The 23964-nt window shown below is 48.9% G+C and overlaps 1 protein-coding gene across 2 annotated transcripts; it reads left to right on the plus strand.

Annotated features, from left to right (window-relative positions):
* Positions 1 to 86: 86 nt before the first annotated feature.
* On the plus strand, positions 87 to 22516 carry DHX38 (DEAH-box helicase 38). 2 transcript variants are annotated; one of them, XM_036274536.1, is made up of 27 exons: positions 87 to 327; positions 3118 to 3459; positions 3808 to 3992; positions 4662 to 4763; positions 5574 to 5721; positions 5877 to 5995; positions 6159 to 6235; positions 6712 to 6867; positions 7413 to 7574; positions 7748 to 7855; positions 8191 to 8303; positions 10771 to 10908; positions 11285 to 11471; positions 11615 to 11800; positions 12185 to 12325; positions 12670 to 12780; positions 12872 to 12988; positions 13193 to 13300; positions 13965 to 14077; positions 14827 to 15035; positions 15152 to 15306; positions 16009 to 16164; positions 16261 to 16395; positions 16579 to 16704; positions 17190 to 17285; positions 20463 to 20584; positions 22090 to 22174. In XM_036274536.1, exons 2-27 carry the CDS (start codon positions 3137 to 3139, stop codon positions 22172 to 22174), a joined length of 3678 nt encoding a protein of 1225 aa, XP_036130429.1. In that variant the 5' UTR covers positions 87 to 327; positions 3118 to 3136. The 2 variants fall into 2 exon arrangements, with proteins under 2 accessions (XP_036130429.1, XP_036130428.1); XM_036274535.1 differs by lacking the exon at positions 87 to 327 and having other exon boundaries at positions 3098 to 3459; positions 22090 to 22516.
* The last annotated feature ends 1448 nt before the right edge of the window (positions 22517 to 23964 follow it).

Consider the following 23964-nt stretch of genomic DNA (forward strand, 5'->3'; position numbering starts at 1 on the left):
CCACCCTCTTAGGCTAGAGGCGGGGCCTCACCTCTTAGGCTCAGTGTGGTTGGTCGCGACGAGACTCGGAAGTGTGTCAGATCAGAGTCCCAGAGGACAGTCTAGTCTTGAAGGCCTGGTCGCGTTATGTCCCGTACTTGGAGCCAGGAACTGGCATTTTCCGGGTTGCTCTCTATGGTCTCTTTGGACGGATAGAAGGGGCCGTACAAGGTATTATGGGACAATAATGGCCGCTTTCGAGGTGCTGGTTTTGGTTCTCTAAGGCGATCTGAGCGGCTGGCGCCCCAGAATCCGGGACAGAGCGTCCTGAGAGTCGGGCCTGGTAAGGTGAGTGTCCCTCCTTCTTTCCTGACCTGCCCTTCGCCAGTCATGGCGTCTCCAGGCGGCGGATATCCGTCCTTCGCTCAGGTTCGGGCCCGGGTTTGGAAAGTCTTGTCTCTGTCACCCAACTTGTCTTACCCTAGAGATGCTGCTCAGGTCCTGCCTGGCCCAGCCTTTCTCTTTGTTCTGGTCAGACCCTGCTGCCCGGCGCGGCCTCACTGAGGTCCAGCGATGCTCGCGGGGTCACCCTTCTCTAGGCCTCCGCTTTAGCCTACCCCCGAACGGACGTCGCGCCCAGGAGGGCCCCTTGTCTCCTCCTCCGCTCTGTCGCAGTGGTCATCTCTACCAGGGGATCTCCTCTGCTGGAATGTTAACCCAAGAGGGCGGGGATTTTTGTTTTGTTCTCTGCTCTGAACAGCGATTGGCTCAGGGGAGGTATTGAATGAATACTTCTTGAATGTGTAAATCCAGTTTTTTTTCCATTGATTGTCTCATACCCCATGTAGCTTCTTTGCCATTAATCTTTATCCAGAACCCAGCTCCTTAACTCCTTGTTTATTCACCTCAGCAGTTAATTAAGCCTTGCTGTCAGACACCTTGTCCAGTGCTGCTGGTATCTTCTCTTGCTGTCTCTAGAAATGTTTCCCTTTAATCAGTTTAAATTCATTCATCCATTTATTCATCAAACATTTATTTTGCTAGGCATTGAGTCTACAACATCAGCAAGACAGGATAAGGTTCTTTCCTGTGTAGAATGGCATTCTAGGGCTCTATTTTCTAGTTTAGACTACTTCTGAGCAGAGCCTGTATGTATGGCTCTACCTTCTTGTTTAGGTTTTCTCATGTGTAGGTTTTCTCATATGTATACAGACGTCACCAACATGCAGCTTTCTCTTCTCTCTTCTACCTGATAGCATGTTTCTGTGTCCATATTTTGGACCTTGAGAGCTTGTTTGGAGGTTCTAGCAGGGGAGCGCAGCTACTGGTATACCCTTGACCGAAGACCGGTCGTCTCCTGGGGTGGGGGGGGAGGTCGTCCTCTTACACCGAGTGCAGCTTCGGGAGGGACGAACATGGACCGATTGAGGGAGGAGGGGGACACGCGCCTAGCCAGCCAGATCAGCCGAATCAACCCTGGGGATCAATGGGGTGACAGATGTCGCAGCCAGATCGCCCTCACATCCTGTGTCCATATTTTGTGTGCAGTCTGACAATATTTCTCCGTAGAGCTGTGTAAAACATTCTGGATTCTGGTGGTACACTATGCCTTGACACTTCCTTTGCGTCACTGACTTGTTGGAATGAGGGGAATTATTTAAGCACTCGGAATTGGTGTATGCTTTCAAGTGGATGTTATGTAATGGGAGGTAAAGAGGAATTTATTACAAGTAGAGTGGCCAAGCCCTGGCCGGTTTGGCTCAGCGGTTAGAGCGTTGGCCTGCGGTCCCGAGAGACCCGGGTTCGGTTCCCGCTAAGGGCATGTACCTCGGTTGCAGTTTGTCCCCGGCTCTGGTCAGTCGTGCGGGTGGCAGCCACTCGATGTGTCCCGTTCACATCGATGTTTCTCTCTCTCTGTTCCTCTCTCCCCCTCCTACTCTACCTGAACAAAAAATGGAAAAATGTCCTCGGGTGAGGATAAAATAAATAAATAAAAAAAAAAAACAAAAAAAAAAAACAAGTAGAGTGGCCAAAAAATCTTACAGCCACTTACTCTTCAGAAACACCATTTTCTTTTTTTTTTTTTTAATCCTCACCCGAGGATATTTTTTCCATTTTTTTTGTACAGATAGAGTGGGAGGGAGGGAGAGGAAGGGAGAGAGAGAGAGAAACATCGACGTGAAGGGACACATCGAGTGGCTGCCACCCGCACGACCAACCAAGGCCGGGGACAAACTGCAACCAAAGTACGTGCCCTTAGCGGGAACCGAACCCGGGTCTCTCCGGACCGCAGGCTGACGCTCTAACCGCTGAGCCAAACTGGCCAGGGCCAGAAACACCATTTTCTAACCTAGTGCTTCTCATCAACATTTTTTGGTGTACATGGATTGTTTTTAAACAGATTTTGACTGCTGTACAGAACTGGTCCAAAAAAAGCCACTAAAGTATGGATCACATGGATGGTAGCCTTATACCCCAATATCTCTGCTGTATCTGAAAGTTTAATGGGAAAGAGAGGAAGAAGAACTCATGTAAAAAAAAAAAAAAAGGGTGAGGGACCCAAACACTTATATTGGAGCACAGCAAATAATATAATGTAACCATTATATTTATGTAACACTTACTGGTTACAGAGAGCTTTCACTTATACTCTCTTGCTTGATTCTCAGAATAATTCCATGGATTAGGTAAAGCAAAAAGTATTTCCATTTTATAGGTACAGAAACTATGCCTAACCAAAGATTAATTCATATAGATAGGAAATATTAAGAGCCTGGTTTCTGACTTCAATCTAATTGAGGTTTCTCACTTCAAATCCCTTATACCCCCTTTATAGATGTCATCATGCTCTAATAAATGTGCCATCATGATGCTTGAGGGTGCTTTCTTGGATCCTGGTATTTGGGGTGGCTGTGTGGTATGTGTGTATGTGTGTATTTTTTATGTGTGTAGAGGTGGGAGTAGGATGATCTTTAGAGATTGTCAGTGACTTGGTGGAAAGGTCTTAGCAAGAGGTCTAAAGAAACCCTGTTCTTAAGAAGGAGGTTAAATATACCTATAACTACAGTTATCTTGGGATATAGCAGAGCCATATTTCCCCTCTTATGTCCAATACCAAATGGTTTGTCTTCCTTCCAGAGAAATCCCAGAGCCTATCATGGAGGACACCAGTGAGGATACCTCAATCCATAGATTGGAAGGCACTGATGGGGACACTCAGGTTGGTGGTCTTATTTGTAAGACCAAAAGTGCGGCCAGTGAGCAGCATGTCTTCAAGGCCCCTGCTCCCCGCCCTTCATTGCTGGGACTGGACTTGTTGGCTTCCCTGAAACGGAGGGAGCGAGAGGAGAAAGACGATGGGGAGGACAAGAAGAAGTCCAGGATCTCTTCCTACAAGGACTGGGAAGAGAGCAAAGATGACCAGAGGGATGCTGAGGAGGATGGCAGTGACCAGTCTGGTCGAGGTAGCCGAAAAGACAGGTAAAGGCTTTAGGATGGGTTGACCCAAAGGGAATGAAAATGGAGGCCAGAAAATAATGTCCTATGTTTATCTCAGTTTTCTTGTTGGACATGTAGAACTTTTGATTTTATTGTATTGAGGGTAGATAGGAACTGGTGTATTCTTCAGATTTGTGGGGAACATTCAAAGAAGACCAGTGAGTAGATGATGGTGGTTAGAAATATTTTGGGTTGTTGCCGTATGTAAGCCTGCAGTACTAGGGGATAAAGTGGAAAAAGACAGGTCACCTGTTTGGCACAGCCAGAGGTTTTGGGGCAAGGTTTTTCTCCTGTGGAGGGGACCTTTACTAGTTGTCCTCCCTGTTTCAGACATTATCGATCTGCTCGGGTAGAGACTCCATCCCATCCTGGTGGTGTGAGTGAAGAGTTTTGGGAACGTAGTCGGCAGAGAGAACGGGAGCGCCGGGAACATGGTGTTTATGCCTCATCCAAAGAAGAAAAGGATCGGAAAGAGAGATCGCGGGATCGAGACTGTGACCGCAAGAGAGACAGAGGTAGACAGCCCAGCATAGTTCCCATAACCCATTAAGTATTTGAATGAACGTGCCAGCCTCTTTCCCATTGCAGGAGTTTTTATAATGCTTATTAAATTAGAGACCCCTATTTGCATAATGTCACTCTGATTGGTTTTGACCTTGTTGGGATTGGGAATAGCAGGCAGTTTAAGAACTGTTACTTGCAATATAGTTGCTTTGCTTGAGTGTGTGGTTCTCATTTTACTATGAGACTTGGTGATAAAGGTGATAATGGACAATATGTCTGAGAAAACAGAGTTGACAATAGTGTTAGTGATACAGAAAGGACAGTGCTCTGGAGCAAAGCTAGACATAAAATCTAGTGCTGGCTTTGCTCAGTGTTAAGTGTTATAGTTTATAGACTTGTAACTATTAAACAGCTACTCACTATAGACTTGTAACTAATCTTTTCTGAATTCTTACAGGAAAATAACTGTTACTGTGAGTTTGAAATTTTCTAGCCAGTAACTATTTTTTCCCCTTGAAAGAATGGGGATATGTGAGTTTCAGGAGCCCATGGATCATATTAGAACAGTGCAGGTTGCACCCGTGAGTGAGTGGGAAGGCCTGTCCTTTCTCTAGGGTGAAGATGGGTGGAAGTTGGGATGGGACACATGTTTTCTAAGCTCTGCATGTGACTCTTGACAGATGAGCGGGATAGAAGCAGGCACAGTAGCAGATCGGAGCGGGATGGAGGGTCAGAACGCAGCAGGAGAAATGAACCAGAGAGCCCACGACATCGACCTAAAGGTAGAATGAACTGTTGCTGGCCGTGGTTTGTGAAGGGGTAAAGCATATAAGAGGCAGGGTGAGTGACTCCCATCCTCAGTGGGATTGCTGTGGGCAGAGACAGAATTCCTGATTCCATCATGAACTTGTAGGACTCTTTGTTTCTGAGTCAGGAAAGGCTCTGGACCTCTTCATAAAGATGGATATGCTCCTTTAAGGTGATAGGCCTGCTTACTGAATGGCCATTTTCCCAAATAGCAGGAAAGAATAGGGAGCTGGGGAGCAGAAGAAGGATTCATTAAAAATAATTATTTATATTTAAAGGGTTATGTTTGCAAAGACAAATCAGTCAATTCCTTGAAATATTACAAACACAGGTGAAAACTGGACTGTTAAAATGCAGATATCTTACCCTGGCTGGTTTGGCTCAGCAGTTGGAGTATTGACCTACGGACCAAAGGGTTGAGGGTTTAATTCCTGGTCAAGGGCACCTACCTGGGTTTCTTGTTCGATCCCCGGCCCTGGTTGAGGTCATGCGGGAGGCAACCAATCGATGTGTGTCTCTCACATCGATGTTTCTCTTTCTCTCCCTCCCTTCCTTCCACTCTATCTGAAAATCAACGGAAAAGTATCCTTGGGAGAGGATTAACAACAACAACAAAAAATGCAGATATCTTTAAAAACTGTCAGAACCATCTTATCCATTACAAATAGGTACAAAGTTTATAAATAGTAAAGCAAACTTGGGAAATTGACTTTTGGCTAATAGTTGTAGAGCCATGTCCTGGTTAAATTAGATGTTTCCTATGGATGTGTCTTTTGTGGCCCCAGATGCAGCCACCCCGTCAAGGTCTACCTGGGAGGAAGAAGACAGTGGCTATGGCTCCTCAAAGCGCTCACAGTGGGAATCGCCTTCCCCAGCACCTTCCTATCGGGATTCTGAGCGGAGCCATCGGCCATCCAGTCGGGATCGGGATAGGTGATGTTCTGTGCAGAGCAGCTTGGTTTCTTTGGGTGGGTGGCATGGGTGGATGTACTGAGCGCAAAGGGCTCTGGGCTGGGAGAGCGAATGGCAGCTAGGGACATGTCTCAGCTTAGTGACTGTTTAGTGATGCTGATTATACTGTTTCCCAGGTCTGTGAGGAGCAGATACTCGGATGACACACCTTTGCCAACCCCATCGTACAAATACAATGAGTGGGCTGATGACAGGAGACACCTTGGGTCCACCCCGCGTCTGTCCAGGGGCCGAGGTAAGGCAGTGTGGGAGTAGGTGGCAGGAAAGCAGGCTCGCTCATCCTGCTTAGGCTGAGCAAAGCTGTGCTTTCTGGAGCTGTGCAGCTGTGCAGGACTGTTGGTGGCCACTGGGGATTAGCTGGGGTCGCATGGTCTGACCTGCTACGTGTTCTCCTTCAGCAAGACGTGAGGATGGTGAAGAAGGGATTTCGTTTGACACAGAAGAGGAGCGGCAGCAATGGGAGGATGACCAGAGGGTAAACACTTTTTATCTTTGAGGGACCAAATAAGGGATTGTGGCCTTTCATTTGGTGAATGGGTGACAGGATGTTTCAGAGCACAGGGGCCATGAGTGACATGCTAGTGGAATTGGACTTGGTGACAGTCTCAGGGAAGCTGAGCCCTGTTCAGTCCAGAGGCACAGACAAGCTCCCTGAGATACTCTCACCTCAGGCAGGTCCTACCTAACTTTTCTGGTTATGTGTTGGCGCCACCATGTGGTAAATCTAAGAAGTGCTGTCGTGACGAGCTGCTGTATGAAGTCTGACATACATAGTTGGTCATTGTTTTCTACATGGCTCATTTCAGAGCTGGGTGGCCTTCTGCACCTCTCACAAGGGCTGCTCCACTGCACCAGTGACTTAGTGCCAAATGTCTCCTCCTCCTCTGGCCATGTCTTGTGTGTAAACTTGATCTGTCCCCTGTTCCCTTTGCTTTGTCTTCTGTGCTGCAGCAAGCTGACCGGGATTGGTACATGATGGATGAGGGATATGATGAGTTCCACAATCCCCTGGCCTATTCCTCTGAGGACTACGTGAGGAGGCGGGAGCAGCATCTGCATAAACAGAAGCAGAAGCGTATTTCGGCTCAGCGGAGACAGATCAATGAGGTGACGCTGCTGCCTACAATATTGGAGTAGATTCCACTGGAGCTGGGGATGTGGGAGAAGCCGCCGGTCATGTGCACATGGTCCAGCACAACTTGTCTCCCACTGCAGAAGTAGCTCTAGCCTGAGAGGTGGAGGAGGGGAGCATGTGGAACTTTTTAGTAGCTTGAAAAACAAACCCCAACTTATAACTTCTGTCTTTGCAGTACTTCTGTGAGGGGGTGCTGTTGATGGGAACTGATAGGGTGGGACCTGGCTGTGTGGTCTGTGTTCTTTGTTACTCTGAATGGGGCTGGGGACAGTCACCATTTGTCCATGTAGAGGTTCTGGCTAAGGTATAAAGTGCTGTTTCTCGGGAAAAATACTACAGGTGATTTGGAATCACTAAGCCTTCTGTCCAAGGAGCTGCAGGGTAGAGAGGCCTGTGAAATCTCTGTGGACCCCATGGCCCTTCTGTCAGGACTTGATGTGCGAATTTGCCTGGTGTCCTTTTTCAGGATGACCTTTCGGTTTCATTCTGAATGTGGCCTCCCATTGTGTCCTTACAGGATAATGAGCGCTGGGAGACCAACCGCATGCTCACCAGCGGGGTAGTCCATCGGCTGGAGGTGGATGAGGACTTTGAAGAGGACAGTGCAGCCAAGGTGCATCTGATGGTGCATAACCTGGTGCCTCCCTTTCTGGACGGGCGCATTGTCTTCACCAAGCAGGTGAGGTTCCTCTGAGGCCCGGGAGAAGAAATTCAGAAAGATCTGAAGTAGAAATGGAATGCCCCCATCATGATACGGTAGCCACCCCTTTCATTCACTCGGGCTATTGGGAAATGAACCTTCTTGTTGAGGTGAATGATCAGTGGAATTTCTCTTTGCCTCACCTCCTGCAGCCAGAGCCTGTGATTCCAGTCAAGGATGCCACTTCCGACCTGGCCATCATTGCTCGAAAAGGCAGTCAGACAGTGCGGAAGCACAGGGAGCAAAAGGAACGCAAGAAGGTTGGTTTCTTGTCATCTGGGGCTGGGGAGACTCTGCATATTCTTTTCTTTTTTCTTTTTAAAAATCGTATTAGACTTCATAGGTAGGGTTCCTGCTGGAAGTTAGAGGACACTCACAGAGCAAGAACCTGCCCTTAGAGGAGGGCATGGCATTCCTCCACCAGGGCCTTCGCTAGGACAACCGCAGGGCCTGGTGCTTTGGGAGTCTAAGGTTGAAGGTGGGATGCCTTGTGGAAATTTACCGCCTGCTGCTGGATGAAGCCTGTAAAATGGGAGTGGTTTTCCTGAACACAGTCATGTCACAGGATGGAGCAGACTTTTCATGTTTTTTTCAGGCTCAACACAAACACTGGGAATTGGCTGGAACCAAACTGGGAGAGATAATGGGTGTCAAAAAAGAGGAAGAGCCGGATAAAGCGCTCACAGAAGATGGTAAAGTGGACTACAGGTAGGCGTCTCGGCCAGCAGTGGGCCATCTCTGACGGCAGGCCCTCAAGGGCACTTGCAGTGGAATGGATAGAATTCGTGGCTTACGAATAGGAAAGTGATGTCACTTTGTCTTTTGGTCTCTTCTGGCCCTTTCCTCCTTGTCTCTTCTTTTCTACCATCTTTAACTTTCCCGAGATATTATTCCTATTGCTGCTATTATTATAGGAGCTTCTTCTGTGCCAGGCAGCATTAAATGCCTCACTGAATTCTCACCACAGTTCCATGGGATAGGTGCTATTATTACCATTTCATGTGAGGAGAATGAGACCCAGAGAGGTTAAATAACTTGTTTGAAGTCACCTAGCTAGTAAATGGTAGAGGGAGGATCAGACCCAGATAGTCTAGCTTAGGAGACCACTCTTAGCCATGCTGCTAAAGTGCCATTCAGGTGTTCAGTGTGGGAAGGTGGGCTTTACCCCATTAGATTTGTTCAACATAAGGAAGATTTTGTTGTTAATCCTCACACAAGGATATTTTTCCATTGAGGGGCAGGGGGAGAGAGAGAGAGAGAGAGAGAAACATTGATATGAGACACATCTATTGGTTGCCTCCCACGTGACCCAGCCAGACCAGGGCCAGGGATTGAACCTGCAACCCAGGTACGTGCCCTTGACTGGGAATTGAACCTGTGACCTTTCGGTCCTTGGGCTGATGCTCTAACCAATGAGCCAAACCAGCCAGGGCAAGGAAGAACTATTTTTAACAGAGGTTTGAAAATAGAAAGGGTTGTCTTATCAGGGAATGACTTCCTGTTCATAAAGGTATCTAAGCTGATGTAGGGTGAGTGCTTATTGGGATTCCCACATTGGGTAGGTGGCCGGACTCACATGTCTCTTGTGAAGCTCATCCTTTGAACACACTGAAGTCCTATTGAACTGTTACCAGGATTAGTAATTCTCTACCCTTGTGAGGAGTATCCCAAATAAGAAGTTGGTACTATTTAAAAAAACAAAACAAAAAACAACTTGAGTGAGAGAGAAAGAAAGAAACATCGATGTGAGAGAAAAACATCAATGTGTTGCCTCCCATATGTACCCCAACCGGGGATTGAACCTACAACCTTTAGGTGTATGGGATGATGCTCCAGCCAACTGAGCCACACCAGCCAGAGCAAGAAGTCGGTACTATTAATCAGCTCTTGTTAGTCTCTAGAAACTTTAATCCCTTAAATGTTAATTGTTAGCTGACCAGGAGTGACTGGGAAATTAGAAATAGGAAGCTTGACAGAAGATGGGGTAGGTCTGCAGAAGAAAAGTCTCGGGAGGAGAGTGGGTGGACGATTGTGTGGACTCATGTAGCATTGGGCTGGTATTTTTTTGCCATGGAGTCTTGGGAGAACTACATAGTGCTGTCCAGCTGGTGTGGCTCAGTGGTTGAGCGTCAACCCATGCACCAAGAGGCTGCCGGTTCGATTCCTGGTCAGGACACATGCCCAGGTGGTGGGCCTGATCCCCAGTGGGGGCATGCAGGAGGCGGCCAGTCGATGTTCTCTCTCATCAGCGTTTTATCTCTCTCTCCCTCTCACTTACTCTCTCTAAAATCAATAAAGGAAAAAAAATTTTTAAAAATAACAGTAAAAAAACTACATAGTGCTTTTGAGTCTTGGGACGTGTACGTGTGTCAGATATTTGAGTGCTTTTAGAAGTAGGTAAATATTAAGTTGAACTGTTCTCGCAATTCTTTGAAAAAGAAGCTTTACAGACTGTGCTGTCCTATCGAGAGGAGGGAAGAGGTCTGACCTTGGTCTTGACTCTGCAACTCCTCCTTTTAGCTCTTTAGAGGTTGTGCTGAAATTGCCCAAGGGTGTTCTGTGTAATTCTGTATAAGGTATGACCTGTCATTTCAGCTCCTCTTCTGGCTGAACTCATTTTTTTTTTAAATCCTCATCCGAGGACATTTTTCCATTTTTTGTACAGACAGAGTGGGAGGGAGAGAGAGGAAGAGAGAGAGGGAAACATCGATGTGAAAGGGACACATCGAGTGGCTGCCACCCGCACGACCAACCAGGGCCGGGGACAAACTGCAACCGAGGTACGTGCCCTTAGCGGGAACCGAATCCAGGTCTCTCCGGACCGCAGGTGGACGCTCTAACCGCTGAGCCAAACCGGCCAGGGCTGGCTGAACTCATTTTTAGGGCAGAGGATTTGCCCACTTGCTAATCTGTAACTCCTCTGAGCCATATCTAACTCTGACTGGGTGTGTTTGTTGTGTTGTGGATGATGGATTCTCACCCGGCATTTCTGCTACCTGAGGCTGGAGGAGGTGAGAAGCATCTCCGATCACCTGGCTGCTCTAGTGTCTTAAAGATTTATTGCATCTTGTTGAAATAGTTCTCATTCTTGGGTGTAGGAAGAAGGGTAGTAACCCGATCAGGAAGGAAAATGTGGGAAATTATGCAGGGTACTTAAGCTGTCATGTGTTCTCAGGACAGAGCAGAAGTTTGCAGATCACATGAAGAAGAAGAGTGAGGCCAGCAGCGAATTCGCAAAAAAGAAGTCAATTCTGGAGCAGAGGCAGTACCTGCCCATCTTTGCTGTGCAGCAGGAACTACTCACTATTATCAGGTAACCCTGCCCCAGGGCCTGAATTCCAGTCCTGAATCGGGTGTCCTCTTTGTCTCCTGTGTTTACTTGGTAGATCTTTTTCTTTTGGGCATCACATGTGATGGAGAAGAGAAAGTAAGCAAAATGGCATAGTGTTTGTAATTGTTTACTTGTTTAAACTTCATCATCTTCTATTCCCGGTCAGGACATATGCCCAGGTTGTATCCTGGGAATCAGGTGGTGTCTCTGTTATCCCAGGGAAGCCCTCCTCTCTAAGCAAGCAGGCATGCTTCTTGGCTAGCCAGACGTGGGGATGGGAGGTGGCGGTGTCTTCTTGGAGGCTTGGATGTGGTCTTCCACTTCAGCTGATTTGCACTTTGCCTTCTCTCCCTTGTAGAGATAACAGCATTGTGATTGTGGTTGGGGAGACAGGGAGTGGTAAGACCACTCAGCTGACTCAGTACTTGCATGAAGATGGTTACACGGACTATGGGATGATTGGATGCACCCAGCCCCGGCGTGTGGCGGCCATGTCAGTGGCCAAGAGAGTCAGTGAAGAAATGGGGGGAAACCTTGGCGAGGAGGTGAGTGGGCGAGGGCTAAGCTGTGGTTATTACCCACTAGCTTCTGTCTATTTGAGCTGGTCTGCTAAGGCCTGGACCAAGCACGGGGTGTGCTAGTGGCGAGTGGTACTAGAACTTCTGAGCCAACTCTCTCTGATCTCCAGGTGGGTTATGCCATCCGCTTCGAAGACTGCACTTCAGAAAACACCTTGATCAAATACATGACCGATGGAATCCTGCTCCGAGAGTCCCTCCGGGAAGCAGACCTGGATCACTACAGTGCCATCATCATGGATGAGGCGCACGAGCGCTCCCTTAATACCGATGTGCTCTTCGGGCTGCTCCGGGAGGTGAGGGCTGTGGGGTCCAGTCTCTCTGTGTCCATGGGGCTTTGACCAGCACACTGTCAGTAGTTAGTGATGGGGCGCTTCAGAGGGCTGGGGTCTAGCCTGGGGAAGCTGAAGAGGTCTCAGGCCAGAGTGTGCCAAGGCCCCCGGGATGCTGTGGTCAGACCTGGCATTGTAGTTGACTCTGTTCTTGCTCAGCCGAGTGACTCATCGTTCTTTTGGCTGTGGTTCACGGGTTCAGTCTTCAGGATTGTTACGCATCTATGTGGCGGTTTCTCAGCTCTGGCTTCTGTTTCATTTGGGAATAATGTTTGTTGAAGAGACTGGAGGATGGAAGCCAAGGGTCCCAAACCTGTGTGGGAGTCTCTGACTGACCTCTTCTCTCAGGTGGTGGCTCGGCGCTCAGACCTGAAACTCATTGTCACATCAGCCACTATGGATGCAGATAAATTTGCTGCCTTTTTTGGGAATGTTCCCATCTTCCACATCCCTGGTCGTACCTTCCCTGTTGACATCCTCTTCAGCAAGGTACTGAGGCCTCCATTTTTGAACTGACCCTGAGCTCTGATGAGAAGTTGGAGGGTGCAGGATAGGGTGCTGAGTTGGGGAAGATGTGGGTACCATGAGACACATGGGGCCGCGTGCAGCTCCAGGGCTCAGAGGCAGAGGACTGTGCTTTGGGTGTGCTTTGTTTTATTGTTTCTTTGGAGTGGAAGGGGGCTTAGTTAAGCTCATCTTCAGGTACGGCAACCCTGAAAATCTGCCGTCTCTAGCCCTAGACCTAGTGACTGGGCCACTAGTTCCCAGAGAGGTGCCCGGCCTGCATTTCTCTCAACACTTTCCTCTGATGGTGTCCCTGGCTGGTGTTGCAGACCCCGCAGGAGGATTACGTGGAGGCCGCAGTGAAGCAGTCCTTACAGGTGCACCTGTCAGGAGCTCCCGGGGACATCCTCATCTTCATGCCTGGCCAGGAGGACATAGAGGTGTGTACCTTGGCATGTCCGTGATGAACAGGTGTATCCTATGCGTATGAACATTTGGGGCTCCAGTGTTTCATGGTTGCTGTGTCCTCAGGTGACCTCAGACCAGATTGTGGAACACCTGGAAGAACTGGAGAATGCACCTGCCTTGGCTGTGCTCCCCATTTACTCCCAGCTGCCTTCTGACCTCCAGGCCAAAATCTTCCAGAAGGTGCGACAGTAAGAATGCCTGTCCTGGGCCCTCACCTTTGGGTCCTCTTGGGTTCTCCCAAAGGAGGGCAAGAGAGAGTAGGAGTTACTTTTCTGGTAGGGGTGGGGCACAATCTTTCCTCATTAGGGGTTTTGGCGGGGGGGCGGTCTTTGCTACCTGAAGGTCTACAGCTTTCCCTCCCTGCACATCCTTGCCTGGCTGTAGGCTCCGGATGGTGTTCGGAAGTGTATCGTTGCCACCAACATTGCTGAGACATCTCTGACTGTTGACGGCATCATGTTTGTTATTGATTCTGGTTATTGCAAGTTAAAGGTAAGAGAAGACACGGGCCCAGGGCCCTGGGCCCTCATCCAAAGCTAAGTCGGGGTGGGAAGCAGGCCCCTGGGTCCTCAGCCCTCCAGTGAGGGATTCACATGAAAGTGGTGCAGGTATAATAGACTAACATTTAGTGAGTTCTGAATTTCCTATGTGCTCCATTTATTTCATCCTTGTCATAACTTGATGAGGTATACAATTAAAAAATTCAATAGCCCTGACCGGTTTGGCTCAAGCGGTTAGAGCGTCAGCCTGTGGACCAGAGAGGCCCGGGTTCGGTTCCCGCTAAGGGCACGTATCTCGGTTGCAGTTTGTCCCAGGCCCCTATTGGGGTCGTGTAGGTGGCAGCCAGTCGGTGTGTCTCTCTCACATCGATGTTTCTCTCGCTCTTCCTTTCTTTTGCCTTCTCTCTCTATCTGAAAATAAATGCAAAAATGTCCCTGGGTGAGGATAAAAAAAAAAAATTCAATGGAGATCATGGAGCTGGTGTTTCTGGGGCAATTTCTTGAGGTTCCTGGCTTCAAAAGGGTGGCTGCCAGTATTGCTGACACTTTGTTCTGCGATGTGTAGTAACCAGGATTGGTCTTTGTCTCAAGGTTGCCTCCCCTTTTCTTTTACCCCTCACTTTGTCCTTAATCAACTCTTTGCTGCCCCTTCCTAGGTCTTCAACCCCAGGATTGGCATGGATGCTCTGCAGATTTACCCCATCAGCCAGGCCAATGCCAACCAGAGGTCAGGGCGAGCAGGCAGGACGGGCCCAGGTCAGTGTTTCAGGTAGGAACCCTGTGCCAACCTGCTTTTTGGGGTGGCGCTGGGATTGCTGAATGTGGGGCCTGGGCTGGGGCAGGCTGGATTGGTCTGTGATCCCGCAGAAATTGGCTGGCCCTGGAGCTGATTCTTGAGGCTGGGGAACAAAGGTGGGGCTGCCACTTGTCGGTCCTTTCCTCACATGCTGCAGAGTGGAAGTGGCCTTTCTCGGCAGCTCTGAGGTTGAGCGGTTTGGGGTTTAGGCAGACCTACGTTGAGTGTACTTGCAGTGGAAGATCAATAATTACATGTTTTCCCTCAGAGGACAAATCTGCACAATGTCACCATTGGTTTTTTTTTACATCTTCAATTACTCTTATTTTGGTTCTAATTTTCAAATATAGTGTATGCACTATAGAAATTCAGGAAATACAGAAAAATATTAAGAACATAAAACCCATCCACAGTTGTAGTCCCAGGCTCTTTGGCTCCAGAAATGAAAGAAGCATGTGGGATACTCTAGCAGAAGAGTAAACTGGCAAGACTGAGTTTTGACTAGGTGGAAATTTTCAGTTCAGAGAGAACATGGGGAAGGGTAGGGGAAGAAATGAGAAATCATCCTACCTGTTCTGGCTGTTCAGATGCACATGCAGTGAGAAGCTGAGGTAGCATCACTCTTCTGCTAAGGTGATCTCTGCGTAGGCAGCCAGGCATGTTTGAGAGGCTCACCGTGGTGTGGTGGTAGGTGCAGCAGGACTCCGTCTTCTCCTTGGCAGGCTCTACACCCAGAGCGCCTACAAGAATGAGCTTCTGACCACCACAGTGCCTGAGATCCAGAGGACCAACCTGGCCAACGTGGTGTTGTTGCTCAAGTCCCTGGGGGTGCAGGACCTGCTGCAGTTCCACTTCATGGACCCGCCCCCTGAGGACAACATGCTCAACTCCATGTATCAGCTCTGGATCCTTGGAGCCCTGGACAACACAGGTGCTGTGGCCCTGGGAGCCGGGCAGGGCCTCCTGGGCTCTGGCGCCTGGGGTTTCTGCCTCTGCACTGCACTGCACTTTGTTCATTGAATATCCGGATTTGCTCCTCTCTCCTAGGTGGTCTGACCTCAACTGGGCGGCTGATGGTGGAGTTCCCTCTGGACCCAGCTCTGTCCAAGATGCTCATTGTGTCCTGTGACATGGGCTGTAGCTCCGAGATCCTGCTCATTGTCTCCATGCTCTCGGTTCCAGCCATATTCTACAGGCCCAAGGTGAGGAGATGGCGTATAGCTCTCCTTTCTTCCCAGAAGTCTTGGGGAGTTATGGGCTCGAGAAGGATTAGTGAGGGCAGTAGTTTTTCTCTGTATTATTAAAATGGAATGGAGCCCTCGCTAGGTGGCTCAGTTGGAGAATCATCCCGTACACCAAAAGGCTGCGAGTTTCATTCCTGGTCAGGGCAGATACCTAGGTTGCGAGTTCCATCCCTGATCGGGGCACCTACAGGAGGCAACCGATCGATGTTTCTCTCTCACATTAATGTTTGTCTCTCTGTCTCTCATTCTCTCCCTTCCCCTTTCTCTAAAATCAATAAACTTTCCTTGGGTGAGGGTAAAAATAATTATTTAAAAATGGAATGCAGGGACAGGAATTATGGTTTCTAAAGAATGATTTTGCTATTTTCTGTAAAGCGGGTTGGGGTTGGGGTGAGGGGAAAGGATGGGCTAGATCAGTGCTTCTTAGTGTTTCGAAAATTTGTAAGAGCACTTTTTGTCTTCTAGGATGGTTGTACCTGAACTCTCACATAATTAGGATACACATTTTATTACAAACTACTTTATCTTTCTCATATTGTTAGGGCACTATATTGAGGTGGTTTGAAGTTGTGTGTGGATAGGTGATAGTGTGAGAACCTCCAGTCTCTTCTCAGTGGGCCTGGACTCCCCTGTGCTTAGAGATCCCTTTTTTCTTCCTAGGGCCGAGAGGAGGAGAGTGATCAAATCCGGGAGAAGTTTGCTGTCCCTGAGAGTGATCATTTGACCTACTTGAATGTTTACCTGCAGTGGAAGAACAATAATTACTCTACCATCTGGTGTAATGATCATTTTATCCATGCCAAGGCCATGCGGAAGGTGAAGGCGGTGGCCCAGATAAGCAGAATATTGGGATGAGGGGTGGAAGGCATGGGAAGGGGGGCTTCACCCTTCCCTACCTATGTCCTGCTCTAGGTCCGGGAGGTGCGTGCTCAGCTCAAGGACATCATGGTGCAGCAGAGGATGAGTCTGGCCTCATGTGGCACCGACTGGGACATCATCAGGAAGTGTATCTGTGCTGCCTATTTCCACCAGGCAGCCAAGCTCAAGGTGAGTCCGTTGGAGCTATGGCCCCTTCCTGCCCTGATATTTCTACATGGGCAAAGTCCTTCCTTTCTCACTGTACAGTTCTATAGATCTAGGCTCCCCCACAAGCCTGTATTAAAAAGGATGGCTTAGCTGTCCAGATGAGCAGCGTCTTCCTTGTGTGGTCACCTGTTGTGTCTCTTCTAGGGAATCGGGGAGTACGTGAATATCCGGACAGGAATGCCCTGTCACTTGCACCCCACCAGCTCCCTCTTTGGAATGGGTTACACCCCAGACTACATAGTGTATCACGAGTTGGTCATGACCACCAAGGTGAGTCTTCTGAGGTGGCCTGCACGGCATAGGCCCACCTAGCCTTCTGAGAATGAGCTTTGACCTTGGAAGGCTTGCTTTGAGGGGAGTTGAGATGGTTTTCAGTTGAGGGTTTGAGGAAACTTACATGGAATTAACCTCTAAGTTACAGTGGTCTTGGCTATACCAGTAGAAATGTTTCCTACTTACTGCCTGGGACAAACAACCCCTTTTGGTGTCATCATTAGAATGGTTTTCTGAGGGGCTGGGCCTTTTCTCTTAGATATTAGGGGGATGTTTTCTTAAGCATGGAGGAATTTGGGTGGGAGAAGGAATTAAAATTCCAGTGTCTGAGGCTTTCCCCCGCCTTTTCCAGCCTCAGAGGGCTGAGGGTGGGGGGTAGGGCCCTTCCCACATATCTCCTGATTGTGGAACCACCCTGGGAGGGACAGCCTGAAGCCTTGGCCCTTCCATGACCACCACTTTTTGGCCCTTCTGCCTGCCAGGAGTACATGCAGTGTGTGACTGCTGTGGACGGAGAGTGGCTGGCGGAGCTGGGCCCCATGTTCTACAGTGTGAAGCAGGCAGGAAAGTCTCGGCAGGTAAGGGTCCTGTGCTTTTCCTGAAGGTTCTGTTTGCTTCTGGGATCCATTTCCTCTCAGCCTGGTATTGAAGACACATCACAATCTGACACCCTTTTACTTCTCTCTCAAACATAGTTGATGTGATCTAGTCAGGCTGATCTGATTTCCCCCCACCCACTCCAGTTGCTTAGTCTGCCCTGCCTTTTAAAAAAAACATTGAAAAGTCCAAATATTTATGAAAGTGGAAAAAAACAGTATAATGAGCCACCATAAATTAATTACCCAGTCTCCATTATCATCAACATTCTGTCAGTTTTGTTTTGCTCATTCCCACCCGTCTCCAAACACATCCACTTTTTTTCCTAGAATATATCTATTTATTTTTATTTTTTTGTTAATCCTTACTCAAGAATATTTTTTCATTGATTTTTCTTTTTAATCCTCACCCGAGGACATTTTTTTCCATTTTTTGATCAGATAGAGTGGGAGGGAGAGAGAGGAAGAGAGAGAAACATCAATGTGAAAGGGACACATCGAGTGGCTGCCACCCACACGACCAACCAGGGTTGGGGACAAACTGCAACTGAGGTACGTGCCCTTAGCGGGAACTGAATCTGGGTCTCTCTGGACCGTAGGCCGATGCTCCAACGGCTGAGCGAAACCGAGCCAAACCGGCCAGGGCTTTTTCATTGATTTTTAGAGAGAGTGGAAGGGAGGGAGGGAGGAGGGGAGAAAGAGAGCGCACGCGAGAGAGAAACAGTAATATGAAAGGGACACATTGATTGGTATCTTCTCACATGTGCCTCTACCAGGGTCAGGGATCGAGCCTGCAACCCAGGCATGTGCCCTGACCGGGAATTGAACTGGCAACCAAGTAAGCCACACCAGCCAGCCAGGGCATGGTATGTTTTTGTTATTGTTTCTTATATATATTCAGTGGCTCACCCAAATCTTGCAGTACCTGCACCCAGTCTCCCTTGCTTTCCTGGCTGCCTCTTCATACTCCACCCAGAGTCGCTGAAGCAGGCAGGAAAGTCTCGGCAGGTAAGGGTCCTGTGCTTTTCCTGAAGGGTCTGAGGACAGGCCCTGGAAGGCCAGTTCCTTCTGTGGGCATGAGAGCCTATGCACTCGGGGAGGGGCACAACTTCCTGGGCAGCCACTGAATTTCTTGCAAGAAACAATGCCCTCAAGCCTGGAGAACCTACTCCAGAATTCACACACCATCATCGTGTGTGTTGGGATGGCATCTAAGTGGGGGATGCACTGACCGTCTCTCCGAAGTTGTGTTCCGGTGGGTTCTGGTTTCCTCAGCATGGGGCCTCTAGGATCTTGGCCTGCTTTTGCAAGTCAGCTTGGGAGGGTGGGGATGGTTCTGGAAGGATGAGCAGGGCCAGCCACTCAGTGCCACAAGATAGGCCGAGGTAGATTTTTCAAAATGAGATGAAGGGACAGTAAGTGCCATTCAGTCCCTAGGGAAGAGGGGGTTAGGAAGCAGAGTAGCTGCAGGCCTGCCCTTCAGCCCCAGAGTGAAACAAGGGTGGATTCTGCACTGGATCCGCCAGTAGGGCCAGGTGCAGGAAAAGAGCAGAGGCCCCCTGGGAGCCAGCAGGGCGGTGGCTGTGGAGACAGCTGGTGGTAAGGGCTCAGGTGCCTCGAGGGAGCAGTGGGCCTTTTTCCTGGGATATTTCAAAGTGTATCTCAGACAACGGGATTTTCATCTATAAATTCCTGACCTTGTATCTCTAAAAAGACTGGCCAGTGTATCCCGGCCAGTGTGGCTCAGTGGATTGAGCATTGTCCCATGGACTGAGAGGTCCCAGTTTGATTGCCGGTCAGGGCACATGCCTGGGTTGCAGGCTCGATCCCTAGTAGGGGGTGTGCAGGAGGCAGCCGATTGATGTTTCTCTTTCACATGGATGTTTCTATCTCTTCCTCTCTAAAAAAATCAATAAAAACATTAAAAAAAAAATTAAAATGTAACCTCCATGCCATTATCACGCAACAGAATTAATCCCTATTGTCACTGAAGTCTCAGTCCTTATTCAGATTTCTCCTTTTATCTCAAAGATAACTTGTATTTGTTTATTTTTTTATCCTCACCCGAGGACTTTTTTTTTTTTTTGCATTTATCTTCAGATAGAGTGGGAGGGAGAGAGGAAGGAAGAGAGAGAGAGAGACATCGATGTGAGAGAGACACATTGAGTGGTTGCCACCCACACGACCCCAACTGGGGCCGGGGACAAACTGCAACCAAGGTATGTGCCCTTAGCAGGAACCGAACCCAGGACTCTCTGGTCCACCGCCCGACACTCTAACCACTAAGCCAAACCGGCAGGGCTCAAAGATAATATAAATGATTTGCTTGAAATAGGATCCAAACATTGAAATTTTTTGTTATATATATTAAGTCCCCACTCCTTTTGATGGTATTTATTTATTAGAGAAACCAGGTCATTCATCTCGTAGACTGTTCCATGTTCTGTATTGGGCCGATCAGTTCCTTAGGATGTTTAATGGATGCCTCTATCCTGTGTACTTCCTGTGAACTAGTAATAATCTGAAGCCTGATTAGGTTCAGGCTCAGCTGTGCTGGCACAGATACACGTGGTGCTGTGAACTTCCTTTTAGATCCTGTCAGAAGATCCTGGTGGTCCCACTTACGATGATGCTGAGCTTGCCCAGTGGTCCCACCTGATCCCTGCATTACAAATTCTCTACCTCTTACTCCATCTTCTCAGGGTCTTAGTGTCCATTGATGGCCATCACCTCGGTTCATTATTTAGGGTTGCAGAATGTTTTGGGGCTTTTGCTTCCCCCTTGTCAGCACAGTCCTCTCCTCACCAGGCCTGCACACATCTTCCTTGTGTCTGAGCTTTTCAGCCAGATGTAATGTTTTCCCTGTTTCCTGTACTTCCTGGCACAGTCAAAAAATTTTATGAGAAAATATAAGTACTTACTGAATTGAATGGAGTGCTGAGGCATGACAGGATTAGGACCGAATCATCCAGTGTCTGTCTTGAGTCAGTGAGAAGGGCAGGCCCTGGTCTTGGTGCTGAGCTAGGGAGCCACGTGGCTCCACCTCTGAGAGCTGGTGTGGCTACACAGCACCTGGCTTGCAGCAGGGAGATGGGTGCAGACGAGGCCTTTTTACTCGCTGGTCCCCATGTTCCCAGTACCTCTGTTTCCCTTCTCTAGGAGAACCGCCGACGGGCCAAAGAGGAAGCCTCTGCCATGGAGGAGGAGATGGCGCTGGCTGAGGAGCAGCTGCGAGCCCGGCGGCAGGAGCAGGAAAAGCGCAGCCCCTTGGGCAGTGTCAAGTGAGCTTTGACCTTGGGACCCTGGCTGGGAGGGAACCCTCCTGGAAGCTCCAGGGACCTGCTTGATGGACCAACTAGGTCCCTATGCAGGGTCATGATTTAAGAGAAGTTGAATGTGTAGAGGTGAGTTGGTGACAGAAGTTAACAGTGGTCACATGTGGAGACATGGAGGAGTTCCGGACATACTTTCAAGGGGTGATGATAATCTACAACTCCCGACTGTGATTTGTCATGTTCTTTTGGGGCCTGAGGTGGGTTGGAGTAGCAGGGTCGGTGTCACAGCTTTGCTGGCAGGCCAGGGCTTGGAAAGCACAGTGGCGAGGGGGGAGCCTTGGACCTGGCATGTGTGCTGGTGCCTGGAGTTAGGTCAGCCTTCACAAGTGAGGGCACCGTTTTTGTAAGCCTGCCCTCACTTCAGACACCAGCCGCAAGCGGGGGTATACCCAGGGCCACCCCTCATCTCTGACCAACTTGTTACAGGTTTGGGGATCCCCACAGTTTTCCTCAGGTTTGATAATTTTTGAGAACAACTCACAGAACTCAGAAAAGTTTTATTATAGCAAAAAGAACCAGGCCAAGGAAAAGGTGCATAGCATGAGGTCTGGGAGGGCCCCGAGTGCACCTTCCATTGACCTCAGGGCTGCTTTAACGTCCTGGCACGTTGATGTACGCGCAGAGTACTGCCGACAGGGAAGCTCACCTGAGCTCAACCGGGGGTTTCGTACATAGGCACGCAGACCGAATCAGCACCCATGTGGCTGACCCAGACGCTGGGCTCAAAGCACAACCCTCTAATTCAGCGGTTCTCAACCTGTGGGTTGCAACCCCTTTGGGGGTCAAATGACCCTTTCACAGGGGTCGCATAAGACATAACAGTAGCAAAATTAGTTATGAAGTAGCAACGAAAATAATTTTATGGTTGGGGCTCACCACAACATGAGGAATTGTATTAAAGGGTCGCAGCATTAGGAAGGTTGAGAACCACCTTCCTAATTAGAGTCTAATTACATGCTTGGTTTTTCTGGCCTGGCAGCCCCCAGTCCTGAATCATCTTATTATCATGAACTGTTAGATGTGGTCCGAGCCACCTCCATGTTCCCCCTTTCCTGCCACAAATCACAGAGACACTCCAATCCCTTAGGAAATCCCAGGGGTCTAGAGATTACCCCCCGGGAACGGGACAAAGGCCAGCCAGAGCCTAAGACACAGCTGGTGTGGCAGCCTGGTGAAGTGGATGGAAGGCTACCTCCACAGTCACCTAGGGAATATGAAAGTAATTGTTAAATGATCTATCTTACTACATTCCTTAGTGGGTATTGAATGAGGTGATATTTTATTCTGCTCCCCCTCTTAGATGGGGGAGGCAGGGGAAGCGGACATGTGCTGGGGAGAAGACCCTGCTCACACCTGCTCACACCAGTTAGAAACAGCAAGGTCTCAGGCTTCTGTGTATCCTGGTTGGGATGAGCAGCAGTGTGATTCCTAACCTCTTTCTCTGTCTCCAGAGCTACAAAAATCTACACTCCAGGTCGGAAAGAGCAAGGGGAACCCATGACGCCTCGCCGCACGCCAGCCCGCTTTGGGCTATGAGCCGAGGCTGTCCCTGCTGAGGATGGGAGCCAGGTATTGAGTGGTTGGAGCACCCTGGGCCTGCTGACAAAACCCTTTCATCTATGTGCTTTCATCTGTGTACATCGCGGCCCCGAGGGGAGCTCCTGCTGAAGGCCAGGCTCTGCCAGGGCGGAGGTAGGAGCTCCTCAGTGCAGCCTCTGGGCCGCAGGCAGCTGCGAGAGGCGGCTGGACCCAACGTATCCAAATAAACTGTCCCCGGGACGCTTGGTGTATAAATGACTTGGCCATTGACTATGTTTTTTAAAATTCTTGTGTAAAGCAGCAAAACAGACCTAGAGGGAATTGTAATTTGGTTATAATACAGGATTTGGAAATAAATTTATTATTTGTAAAATGTCACTGCATTTCTGACTGTTCCATTTCCCCTTGCCACCCTAAATCATGTAATACAGAGAAGATGGGCAGGGCCACAACCTGACGTTACTCAGATGGATCGTGCTAGAACCGTAGCCCATCTTGTTTCTGTTCTGCACAGAGCCTCTTAGAGGAGGAGTGGGCAGAGTGGGACAGCTGCCGGAGGGAGAATGGCCTGGGCCCCCAGCTCTGCGAGTGCCACGCTGTTCTAAGGCCGGTGGGTGGCCTAAGGGAGGGAGGTGCTCGCCGACCGACCGTGCATCCTCTGCCCTCCCTCATGGCTGGGCTGGCCGTCCTATTGCTCAGAACATCAGAAGTTTCTACTCTGCATGTGTAAGGGTTGTGTATTGATGGAGAATACTGTAAAAAGTTGCTTATTGATTCTCACATAAAAGGTGATCCTTACGCTGCAATCACTAGTCTTTTGTTAAGCAGCCTCTTAAGTCTGCTGTAGTAATTGGGTATTTGGTCCTTTGCTTCACCCATGGTCCTTATTTTGTGTCCCTAGGGTTGGGCTTGTCAGGTGTGCTGGTTGCAAGATTCTGTGTTGGGGCTGCGTTTCCAATAGGCTTGGCACCTGGATACTGGCCGGAGCTCAGCAAGAGCCCCTCGGCTTGGCTCACACTGCTGCCTTAGTTCCACTCCCTTCCTCACTTCCTAGGATTTGAATTTCCTTCTATTACAGCTCAACATATGTTAAAATTTAAGTCAGTTTCATGGATGGGTTTGGAAGTAAGGCTTTATCAGCAGCACCAGCTACACCTCAACTTTCATTCTTTTTTTTTCTTTTTTTTTTTTTACCTCTAACCGCCTTTATTGGGAATGCAGGTGGACACTGACTTCATGGCTCCGGAGTGTAGAGGGCTTCTGGCTGCTTTTCTGGGGAGGCTTTGATCTTGGCCCTGGGTTGAAGGGCTAGCAGAAGCTGTCTACCTGCTCTGTGAAGAGAGGGAAGCTGGGTATATAATCGAGTTACAGACTTGGGCTTGGGATGCAATAGAACAGGAAAAAGTTTGAGATTCCAATTCATGGCTTTATTATTAACAGGCTGTGACTGGTCACAAACTCACCTTCGGGTTCTTTAGATAAGAAAAATGAGGTCAGAGAGGTTCGAAAACCATGAGTCCAATCCAACCTTCTAATTTAAGAGCAAGAACACCTGGCTAGGGATACGTGGCACACATGGGTGCCACCCTGGAGGCTCTACCTGAATCTGCTTCAGAGTCTGCACCTGTGTCTCCAGTGCTGCTTTTTTTTTTTTTTAATCCTAACCCAAGGACATTTTTCCATTTTTTGTTCAGGTAGAGTGGGAGGGAGAGAGAGAACAAGAGGGAGGGGGAGAGGGAGAGAGAGAGAGAGAGAGAGAGAGAGAGAGAAACATCGACGTGAAATGG

This window comes from Molossus molossus, unplaced genomic scaffold (assembly GCF_014108415.1).
Source record: "Molossus molossus isolate mMolMol1 unplaced genomic scaffold, mMolMol1.p scaffold_m16_p_21, whole genome shotgun sequence".
Taxonomy (NCBI): Eukaryota; Metazoa; Chordata; class Mammalia; order Chiroptera; family Molossidae; genus Molossus; species Molossus molossus.

What these genes read in the sequence shown, in the direction of transcription:
- DHX38 (XM_036274535.1), top strand. Translation starts at nt 3,098, where the DNA reads ATGGTTTGTCTTCCTTCCAGAGAAATCCCAGAGCCTATCATGGAGGAC. An exon ending in AGCGGAGACAGATCAATGAG is followed by an intron (nt 6,868 to 7,412) that starts GTGACGCTGCTG and finishes GTGTCCTTACAG; the next exon opens with GATAATGAGCGCTGGGAGAC. An exon ending in GGGGAAACCTTGGCGAGGAG is followed by an intron (nt 11,472 to 11,614) that starts GTGAGTGGGCGA and finishes TCTGATCTCCAG; the next exon opens with GTGGGTTATGCCATCCGCTT.